General features: G+C 31.0%; 1 protein-coding gene across 2 annotated transcripts in view; it reads left to right on the top strand.

The window, feature by feature from the left end:
• Window positions 1-12,487, top strand: part of LOC148282093 (neural cell adhesion molecule 2-like) — a 195,131-nt gene that overhangs the window by 153,916 nt on the left and 28,728 nt on the right. For both annotated transcript variants that reach the window (XM_088225647.1, XM_088225646.1), the window contains exon 3: window positions 11,494-11,620. In XM_088225647.1, coding sequence (XP_088081773.1) covers window positions 11,494-11,620 — 127 coding nt within the window. The remainder of the gene's footprint in view (window positions 1-11,493; window positions 11,621-12,487) is intronic.

The raw sequence follows: 12,487 nt of genomic DNA, 5'->3' as shown, positions 1-12,487 counted from the left end.
AAAACTATATCGAAATTATATTTCACAACTAATGTTAGTACACGTAACCATCACCGTAGTGTTTATTTATTTATACTTTTACATTGTTTGTACTATTTTTTTTATACAGAACAATGTTCCCTCACTGGGGTGTGTCCCGTGTCGAGGGAAACATTTTACGAAATGTGAAACATGCCTTAAATTAGCTATTTAACAAAGTTAACATAATAATAACAATAAAAAAACGTTATTTTTCCAATAAACATGATTATCATTATCACCTTTAAACAATAAAAAACCAAAAAAATCTTAATAATAGTCATAGACCAATAGAACAAATTTCATAACTAGTACACACATTTTACCTATTTGGCTTGATCCACTCATCGATCCGTGTGCAACCCACCTCCACTATCCATGTCTTAATAGCAATTTTATATTGTGAGAACTTACTTATTGTCTTTATGGATAGTGGAAGTAGATTGAACACTTTAACCGAGTAGTAGGCCAATCCTCTTTGACCGAAGGTTGTATTTTTTTTTATTTTTTTTTGCAGCATCAGGGTGAAGTATCTAGTAACTTTCGTATTTGTAACAGAAGGTAGAAAATAATGTTTACGTGCGTATAGTAACAAATCTTTTACAAAAAGTTGGTTTATAGATTTTATATTAAGATTTTCAAGTATACCGAGGGAGCTAGTTCTGATAGGGACTCTTAAGATATTTTTTATTAAAGCTTTTTGTGCAATTATTATTTGCTTGATCAGTGTGTCATTTACACATCCCTATCCAACTATCCCTTATTCCAAAACTGATTGAGTTATTGCATAATATATTTTTACAGGTACTTTTAGGCTAATTATATTTCTTATAGTTTTAAAAAAGTCAATTTGCTTAAAGTATAACATAGTATTTACGAAAAAATGCATAAATGCAGAGTTAAACGAGATGCGATCACCACGATGTTCGAGCATGTACTAAAATTACAAACAAACAAAACATCATGTTGCTTCCCCATAAGAGTAGGTAGAAAGGATAGAATGCCATGTCACTATGTATTTGTATCCATATTTCGCTTCCTCTACATTCATACATTTTATCACTCACGCGCGCCTATTATTCCGACTTTTGCCATGTTCATCTTCAAATATTTGTTTGATTTGCCCATGCCCTGTCTGTTTTGGTCTTTCTCTAATTGTGCATCCATCAAGATTTGCATCGTAAATCTTTTTAGCCATCCTTTTGCTGTCCGTTCGCTCTATATGTTCAAACAATGCAGAGCTCCTGCTGTTCTTGATTTTATCGAAAATGCTTATTTCAGCCTTACATAGAGTACGGATCTCGACATTTATGCATCTATCATAGAAAGTTTTCCCACACATATGCCTGAGAGATCGCATTTCGTCAGTATTCAGCCTACTTTCATCCCTGTTTTTATAATTCCATACTTCGCTCCCATATATCAGGATCAGCACCAAGGCTTCATTGTAAACTGCTAATTTGGCCTAAGATTAGGTCAATAATTTTTAGTGGTATTTCGGAGAATAGATAGTGGTGGGAGTTTGGAAAGAGGAGGGATCAGGAGATTGAAAATTACACGATTAACCAAATATTGTTGAATACAGGTTCAATATTCATTTTCTCAATGTCTGCCTTAATGATATCTGAGTATTGACAAAAAAAAAATAACTCTTCTTCTTCTTCTTCTTCCTGGTTGTATGTCCAATATACTTGGGGTCAGCCTTCCTAGTCTTCAGCTTTCACATCGGACTATATAATTTGTTTTTTTATTAAATTGTAAACATATTGTCCATAATTTTATATAATATTCCCAAGGAGTTTTTTTTTTAAATCTCATTAGCGACATGCAGATAACTATATTTATTTAAAGACGTTTTTATATTTTAAACTATAACATTATTTACAAAAGCAGAATAAAAATTACGATACACTACATATTAAAAGGGTATGAAAAATATTTAAAAATAACAAAATAAACATAATACTAGGTATAGAAATAAATTCAAAATGATGGATACATTATACAATCTGGGAAAGAAAAATAAAAAATTTATAAAAAGTTTAAAAATTACAGGTACCTATGTATAAATACAAACTGAACTAGTACGAGAGTGCAAATGTTAAAAATTACAAGAATAAAAAAGTTTTTTTTAAATTAACAAAATATTCAGGTTGAAAAAAAATCAAAAACGTATTAAAATTACATATACATAATACAAGCTAAAAAATTATAAAAAAACACTTCAATAGTATTAAGAATTACATATACAAGCAAAAACGGTAAAATATTAAAAGTTATAGGTTCAAGATGCGCATTCTCTGTATAAACTAACATTATTTATTCAAAGTACTTCTGGAGAAAATAATTCTTCAATTCGCACGTCCTGTTTCTATATTTCTATATTTTGTTGTTTGGTTTGTTTCTTACGGCCGGTTGCCACCTGACGCCAAGACACTAACCCCCTTTGCTAACTGTGGCTTGGGTTGCCACCGTTGACTATTGTTCCTCCGCTGCCATCCTCAACACAACGGCTTACCCGCCACCTTTGACTCCCAACACCCATAGCCCGAAGTATGTCCGAGTGGCCTTAGAGAAGATTTGTTCCTCTTCCGCCTGTTCCGCCTTACTAATGCACTTCATCTCCGCTATCACAGCCGTTGAGATCTTCACCCGTATGTAAAAGTAATAACGGTTTCTCTAAATGTAATTCTGATTTATTTACCAATCTAACAATGAGTGATTGCATGTAGTGTGTTCACCTTTTTAACTCTTTTACTTGGTGACGAAGATTCTCTCACATTTGGATCATTTATCAGACTTTCACAATATTAACGTCTTCTTGCAACATGAGAACTTACTTCCCTTCGTCACTGTTTCCGCGTTGGAGAAAATTTATTGAGAAGCTAAGATAAATTGTGACTACTTTATTGGGTCATTTTGCAAGCGTGAAGTTAATGAAGAATCCTAAGTTTTATTTCCAACATATAAATATATATATTTATATATATACATATATATTTATATATTTTGTTTATTATACAGTACATAAAATGATCAGTTTTTTTTCTATTACATTCTTCTTTTTAATACATTTAGCTTTTCTTAAAATTTTAACTTTCCAAAATCGAGATCAAATCTCGTGCTTGGAGAGTGGCTTACACATTTGTAGTAGTTTACTGAATTTGGAGTTATAAAATTTTAAATAAAAGGAAAAATGTTGTGCAAACATTATTTAATGTTACAAATATACACATACATACATACAAATAAATACAGGTACACACATACATACATTCATGCATACATACATACATACATACACACATATATGCATACATACGTACGTACACAAATCCACACATATGTATATTTACATACAATAATACAACGTAGCAATTTAGAAATGAACTTAAATTGCAGATAAATCAGTTTTAACTCAAATGCGTAGTAAACATGAAAATAAAAGATTTTACGCACTACAGAAAAAAACAGAAAATAATTATAATAATTAAAATAAGAATGTTATTTTTACTCGGGTTAACAAAAAATGTTTGAATTTATTTTAGATTTATTGAGTTTTACATTATAATATCTATTTTTAATCCATGCCTCATGTCTGAGGATGGTGATCACGCCTGACCCCAGACATGGCACATCTGTGGACAGTCTCCCTCCATATGGAACGGTCTTGTGTTGTTCTGTAGGCATCTGTCAGTGATAATTCTGATAATCCAATGACCAAGAATATACCATTCGAAAGGCACTTAATGGCTGGACAAAAGGGTTCACAATTGGAGAAAAGAAGAATCCAACCTGGGGTATGCTGATGACACCACACTTAATGCATCGTCAGAAATTGAAACGAAAGAACTAATTGACCAAATTGATGCTGATTGTTCAGACCTGAAACTCTCAATGAATGTGAGCAAAACTCAGCTTATGGTCATTGGTCGAGCTAATAAAATTGCACCATATTATAATATAAGTATTTTTAAAATGGACCGGGTATATTAGAAATGAAATTAAAACACATTGATTTTGGGCAATCATTTTATTATGCTTTCTCTTTTTTAAAAGCGTACTCCTATTATTTATATTACCACCTCGGTTTCGTATGGTAGCGTGAATAAGGTGGATCACTTTCTAACATAATGACATCTCACTACTGCATTCATTTTAATAATAGTAATAAAAATAAACAAGTAAGTATTTTATTAATTTATGGAATCGAATTGTCAATAATAGTTTAACGAGCAGCTACAAATAAACTTAAATAATGTGGACTGGACCTTCATGGCGAATACAGAACTTTTATGGAACAAGAGAGTAATAGCAATAATGAGTTAAAGTGACTGCACTTGGACTACATGCCGCAATTGAGAGACTGCGTTGAGCTGACTTGGTTTGGCTGACTCTTTGAGCTGACTTGCTTGGGCTGATTCCTTTAGTCTGACTGGGCGTTACCACGCATTTTTGTATTTTTATAGACCACGTTCATTTGTCCTCCATGTTTTTATGGTAGGAACAAAGTATGTAATGAAGTTAACGTACTTAAGTATGTTGCTTTTATGTAGACGAACGTTTTATGAGCAATACTTCTAGTCTTGCAAAATATATTGTTTTCAGCATAAAATGATTCAATTCAATTCAATTTATTTATTTAAATATAACATATACATAACAAACATACATTTAATACGCACATACCATAAAAAAGAAAAAAAATACATGAAAGAGATTCATTTCAAAGTAGTAGGAGAATCCTGCTCCAGAAAACCCTTTCAGATACATGGAACAGATCAATATCCAGAGCGATGTTGTTCAGCATAGCGGTAGCTCTTCCAACAGGCATAAGCATTGGCAGGTTGGTCCTGTTTATCAGAATATGAAACAATCTATGCTGACACTGTCTTAGGTAATTATCAGAAACATATAATATAAACCAATGCTCATCGTTATCTCAGGATTATCGACAAAACCGCGCAACAATCGATAAAAATGTGTAGTCAAATACACATTCCTTCTAGTCTCTAAACTGTTGTAGCCAAGCATACCCTGGAAAAACTCTAGATGAAAAAATGATGACTTGATTTATCGGTTATAGCTCTGTATTTCATGTGAAATAATTTAGCGATTTTATCGATCACGGACTTTAAGCCCCCACAGTATTATTATTATTATTACATATATATAATAAATGTAAAAAATATTTAAAGTTTAAATTTTTAAGGTGAAATAAAAACAGTTTGAAATTTGATACTGTTTGTTTTACTTCGAAGTACTACGCTATTGAAACTGTATAAAAGATTTTCCGACCGTATTTAATGTTGGATTTGTAGTCACCCACTTCTGAATCCCGCCATTCGATAGAGGTTAATCCTTTAACCCCAGTTTAAACTAGTGAACTAACAATTTATTACAGGTTTATCTGCATGTATACCTGTATCTACCATTATTATGCCAGATACATCTGATAGACCTTAACTGAAAATGTATTTTCAATTCTGAAATCTCCGCAGTAGATGTTATTTAGAGTGTGAATAAATAAACACGGTACAGGACCTCTGAAGAGCCAAGGTTTATACTTTATTCAAAACCGACGTAAATCTACCGCCTGAACGCGAATACAGAAACCATGACCAAATGACCACATTTCAAGAGGCTAACTTTCTGAAAACACCACAAAAATAATTTAATTAATCATTTTAGTAAGAAAAATGGAAATGTAATTAGTTAAATTTTATTATAAATGTTCGAAGCAGTGCTTTGATGGCTTGGACCCTTGTAAAATTCATGATGGGATTCTAATATAAAATGTGTTATTCTTCAAGCAACGCTATCAGGTATAGATATCGTATTGAAAAGAATCAGTATCCTCATAACATAATTAGAATATTAATTAATCAAGTTTACATGTGGCTTAAAAATAGGAAAATATCACATACTACAAATATTTAGAAAAATCCAGTGAACTTTTGAAATCAGTATGGGTGTTGTGGAAAAATGCATACATTCATAATTTTTTTGAAAGCATTAAAAAATACGTCTCCACAAAAACGTGATATAATCATTTCGACTTTAGAATTCTTGACACTGTGCGACGATTTATTTAAATTTAATCACAAACAAAGGTCTACATTGATCTTAATCATGACGTATTAGGGGCGTGGAATTAAAAAATATGTTTTATACTACATCATCAACATTTCCTTTCCGCCCTTAATGGTGCATAGAGCGTTGAATTGGTACACCTTTCGCAGCGTATCTTGATCATTTTTGTTACATGACAGTGAGATGATCAGTCTTACGCTTCGGGTACCAGTCCAGCTACTATTCTAGTGTGAAAACACCCTTGTAAATAAATATTTATTTTTAACCATGTCGGGAATCGAACCCGAGACCTTTTGCATGGTAGGCTAACGCGCTGACCATAACACCACGAAGCCGACTATCATGTAAAAAAAAAAATATTGGCTCGACAGTATTAATTGATTAATTTTTAATTGTAAAAAAAAATGGTGTTTCCCTATTATCCTTAGACAACAAATTATAAAACTCATAAGCAAATTTGCTAATTAAATTTATGCCTTTTACTTGTCCACTTGATTTTTAACAATGGAAACACCTTATTTTAGAAGTTTTGAAGTGACTTTTTACTTATTTCAATAAATTTTGGTTTCGGCTTGGGCTGAACGGTCAGTCACTACTAAATACTCTTAAAGTGTACACATTATATCGTAGATACGTATTATTGCGTTAAATATAAAAGACTTGTTACCGCCTAAAAAGACTAGCAAAAAAAAATTTCATAATGAAAATGATGCAAAATACAAATTGCATAAGTAGTTGCAAAGTAGTCTTTTGCATATTAGTCAGTACCTTATATCCAACATTTTAAAGTATATTTAGCTTATAAACATAAATGTATTTAACATGTACCTATTTTATGTTGTTAGAATTTGTAAATTTTAAAACAAACTCATAATATTATTTAAGCCTCAGAGTAACAATTCGCTGCCGCTTAAGGTGATTTTAAACGAAAATATGAAACTAATTATTCCTAGATAACGCTTTTATATTTTTTTATTGAAAAATGCCATTTTTACGTTTATTTTCAATGGAAATTTTACAAGACTTGGTTTGTGGAAATTTCGCACTATATTGATTGTAACAAATGCCATAACAATAAAATTAAGGTAATTTTCACAAAATGATGTACATAACAAAAAATAAAAAAAGTAATTTTTTTTTTTGGGCACCATTTGCTGAAAAGGACCGAAATTATATTGTTATGGTATTTGTTACGATCAATATAGTGGAAAATTTCCGCAAACGAAGTTTTGTAAAATTTCCATTAAACATCAACGTGTCAATGGTATTTAAAAAAAAAGATAATAGCGCGCCATCTATGCATAATTAGTTTTATATTTTCGTTTAGAATCACCTTAAAGAAAAGTCGTTCAGCTCTTTTGCATAGAACAAAGACATTCCAAATTTTACGTTTGGTTTTGGTTTAACTAAAAATGTGTAACGGACGGATTGGGTTTGCGCTTACAATTCTTGACCCGAGTGCCTACGGCCCGATGTACTGATGTAAGCTGTAGCTAAATTTGTTGTTGATAATCATTTCTCTACAATACCGCAGAGTGTGTGCGGACCAACTACTGCTTTACAAAATTGTGACAGGAATGGTTGACTGTACAGAGCTGCTTGTTTTAATAACAATACATGTGCCAGCCAGGATTTGTAGACGGTACCACCTGTTTCATGTACCAACAAGTAAGACATCGTATGTTAAAAATGCTTTTTTTCGTAGGACTTTTTCAATGTACAATACAAAATTTAAAAATATAGATTATACAAACATCACTCTGTCAGATTTAAAATTTAAACTAAAAATGTATTATGTAACTTAGTAGACATTATAATAATAAATATGTACATCTCCCCCCCCCCCTCCTTATCCTCTCTTCAAGCATTTTTGTCCTTTTTTGTCCTTATCCCGCCCAATTTACAGTAACTTAATGTTCTTAAAATTAATATTTAAAAAATCTTTGATTATTGAGTACTTGAAAATAACATTTTTATATGTATAAATTGTTTGTATTTATTTGATATGTAATATATATATTCTTTACTAACTTTGTATACTATGTGGAAATCTGTTATTGGTTCTGAATTTATACACTATATCTGTTTGTTTACTAAAAATATGTATGTAGAACTGTTGATTTCCCTAATAAAATAAAAATAAATAAAAATAAATAAAAATAAAATAAAATAAATAAATAATCTTATAATTCTTTTTGTCCCAATGAGCGATTCTATTAGCCGATTGCGTATTACTACTCTTAGATTTGAGCTATATTTTTAAGATGTTTGTATTTTTTATCGCCCCCTAGAAGAATAGTATAAAAATAATAATGTTATGTTTTATTGATTAATGACAGATTTTGATAAAAATAAGAGTCTTCGGAAAGAAAGAAAAATCTTAAATAACAATCCTTTTGAGTTGTAATTTAAGCTATATTTTTCTAAATTTTTTTGGCATGCGTATTTCAAAAGAGGGTTCGGGCGTGTTTTTTATTGACATAAGCTATAAATGTATTAAGATTTTGCAAACAGCAAGTGCATTAGATCGTAATGGTTATTTTTATACAAAAAATCTTGTAATTTATGAAAGAAAGAAAAGTCTGTTTTGACTCGGTTTAACAAAAACCTTTCCCGAGCAATGAACTTTATGGACATGGCCACTTTTAGTATTAACTCTCAGGGCTGGTATTCTGAACGGAATTGCGCGCGAAAAAATCGCTCTGCTAACGTGTATTTAGTACGTAAATACGCGTTAAAAATGCGATTTCTACGCGCACTTTTGCGTTCAGAATACTACCCCAAGGGTGGTATTCTGAACGGTATAGCGCGCGAACGCTTTCTTAGCGCATATTTACGTACTAAATAATACACACTTACACGGCGATCTCTACGCTCTTACGTTTAAAATAATAGCTCAGATACATTATATGTATTAAATGTATTTGGTTTGTATTTTAACCTAAAATATTGAAAACAAGCTTTTAGAGACATCTATGTATTCAATATTGAAACATCTCTGAAGAATTTGGTTGTGAGCCTCGCTATTTTCCCAAATTCCAGTTTTGCTTTTCCCTTTCGAGAGTTTTACAATGTTACCTCGGTTATTTGAGTTTCTGTTTCCTATCTTTAACGTCAGATTTCGCTTTTTGTAAATCTATAAACGTCGTATTTTTTTAATGTAATTTGAGTAATATTAAGATAATGTGGACATAGATACTATTTATTTTTTACATAAACGGCAAAAATAGCCTTAAATATATAATAATGAACATGAAAAGTGAAAAAAAACATGTTTAAAAATTGCAAAGCAATAACAATTATTCCTATTGTTGTCATGAAAAATTTGATAATTTAAGTAAGTCAAAATACATAACATTTTTTAATATAAAACAAAGTTTAGAAAGTATCTTCACCAAGTATGTATTGCGTAGAATTTATTGTATTGTATATGGAAAATAAAAGTGATTTCATAAAAACTTCAGATTGAAAAATGAATATGAAAAATTAATTTCTTATGCAAAAGTTCTACTATCCATATTTGACTGAAAAAATGTCCTGAAGAGACACGTTCACGTTGAGTGAAATCCCTGTTGTCACAAGATTCTGCCCGTGCGTGTTCACATGAGGACAATGCGGTAATTGTTTCGCGGAGATTCACCTATTTCGGTGGCGACGTTTGGAACAATGTTTTGTACAACGAATAACTGTTAACACGTGGACAATGGTCACGTCCTGTGTAAAAAACATATTGTATTGTCCACGTGTGAAGGTCCTTTAATTGTTCTCCGCGGCTCACAGCACTTTTAGGGTTTGTAAAAAAATATCTGCTAAAAGTATTGATCGTTTGGTCTATTTCGTATCGTGGTAACAGGTTCATTTCTCCACAGGACACGATAAAATAATAAAGGGAAGATTGATATTTATTGTAATTTAGTTATTTTTATATATTTAATGCCTGGCAAACACATAACCCGAACATATGAAAGCCAACTAATCTCTACTCGATTATATTTCGCGGGAATACCTGATATATTTAATAAAGCGATTTTCTCAATGCATTGAGTTTTATTGTTAGTTATAATAATAAAAATACGTGTATAGTTTTATTCCACTTTATTTATAATTTTACCAGTGACCGGGTTTCATCGTGACTGACATCATCAGACGGGTTGGAGACTAAATAAATTTCTATGTTGTATACATGTGCAAGCAAACAATGAAACTTATCGATATGAACTGACTGCCGGGAATTTGGCTTTCAGAGAATCACTTAATTACCTCGGGCCCGGGGACATAGCTGTAGATTGAACTACCAACCAGTGGCCTCTGTTATGGTTTTAATAAAATTTCAATACAAATAATTGAAACACGTATTCATTACGTATTCATTTTTCTATTATTACTTTGTATATTTTTATATTATTATTTTGTTTATTGTTTTGATTATTTTGCATATTGTTTTGATTACCTGTATATTGTTTTAATATGTAAATAAATATTTTGATTTATATATTGAAGAGTCCCGACTTAACACGAAATTTTAATTGTGTCTATGTAAAACTGTGTATTTTGTGGATTAAATAAATAAAAAATAAAAAAAAAAAAAATTATAAAACTTAAAATTATAGAATTTACATCAGTTTTTATTATATATATTCAAACAAGACTCATATTATTGTTATTACGATATACTTAAATTTTTTTTATTTTGACTAATTTACAACCCCTGTTTGCACTTGTATATAACATTTTCATCCGAAATTTGTCTAGTCTTCCACCAGTCTGACGATGTCGGTCACAACAAAACCCGGTCACTGGTAAAAAATTTATAAATAAAAGTGGAGTAAAACTATGTACGTATTTTTATTATTATAATTTTATTGCAGTTCCACCAAGAAATATCTGTTGAAAAACACAATCTCTATTATTGTTAGCTCGATAAAAATACATCGTGAGCATACAAGGAAATTAGCCAAGTAAATTTTTTGCCATTTTGAAATTTTTTCACGAAGTGTTAGTACTGAATATTATCTTTTATTGAAAAAAACCAACTTACATTTAATTTTAAAAATTGATTATAGTATATTGATCAAGTTAGTCTATGAACATTTGCTACAGGAAATATTGACAAAAAATTAACAGTTTCATACTAACACAATAGATTGCTTATCCTTTGTCTATGTAAACTTAAAATAAAAAATGTACCTAATAGGAAAATTATAAGTACGTGACTGTGCAAAAACGTCAATCTAGATTTGCCAATAAACAAGAATTCTGACTTGACCACGTTTCCTTGTATGCTTACTATATATTATCAACCCAAAAGACGGTCATCTGTTTTTTTTAAAAAAGAGTTATTTTTCTTACTTACTAACTAAAATATTTTTACTTTTTCCACAGCTTCATCAACAGAAGTGATACTAGGAGGATTAGCGAAACTCCCGTGTGATGTCACAACTACTCTTCCAGGAGATCGAGTGTCACTGGTCATATGGTACAGGGAAGGTCGACTATCACCAATTTACAGGTAAGATCACAAATTTCAAAATTAAATTATTTTGTATGTATACAGTGAATATAAGACTTTTTTTTTAATTTACCTACGTAATAATATTATGCAATATATAATTATTATGCCTTTGTGTGATTTTTTCGTTTACTTTTTTTACCGTAAATATGTAATTCATTGCAGTGTAACTTTTTGTAATGCTCTGTTTTATTTCTTATGTATATTGTTAAAAATATAACGAAAATTAAGAAATAAAATATACGCATATATATGAGCTCGAGGATGACAAAACAATTGGAATTCGGTTTTCCACACCACACAAATCAAAAAGGATCAATCATCATCCTCATTCCCCTTTTCGCTCCTCGTAGCACATAGGCCACTGTATTGGTTAACCAAATTCAGCGTCAACAATGTTTTGGCTGGATTTCCTCCCTAAGAGGTTATTCAGATCTAAATTTGTTGCAACAGGGGAAAAACATTTTTGATAAGGGAATATGGAATTCTAGGCATTTACGGGGCTTATGTCCTGTCGTTGGCTGGTTTCAGTACCCATTTTATACACTGTGTAACATTCACTGTTTTATATATGTTTAAACATATACATTTCTTCAACTCTTTCATCTGTTGACTTTTGTGAAGTAAAAGAGCTGAAACCTTTATCATGTTGCAAAATGCTGATTGTTACACAGTGCGTAAAGTGGCCACTGAAACCAGCCAACGACAGGTTCAAAAATCGCTTCTCAAAAATGTTTTCCTTCTGTTGCAAGAAATTTACAAATGCAGCGTATTTTGTTTTGTTACATGAAACTAAGGTTATTAGTTTTATACTTTAGGTGGCACGTACACTCTGCCAGGAATCGAACCCAGGACCTCAATAATAGA

Source organism: Micrasema longulum, unplaced genomic scaffold (genome assembly GCF_059751315.1).
Source record: "Micrasema longulum isolate JH-2025_06_02 unplaced genomic scaffold, ASM5975131v1 h1tg000377l, whole genome shotgun sequence".
Classification (NCBI taxonomy): domain Eukaryota; kingdom Metazoa; phylum Arthropoda; class Insecta; order Trichoptera; family Brachycentridae; genus Micrasema; species Micrasema longulum.
The sequence above is the reverse complement of the archived record's forward strand: the minus strand, read 5'-3'. Positions and strand labels throughout refer to the sequence as shown.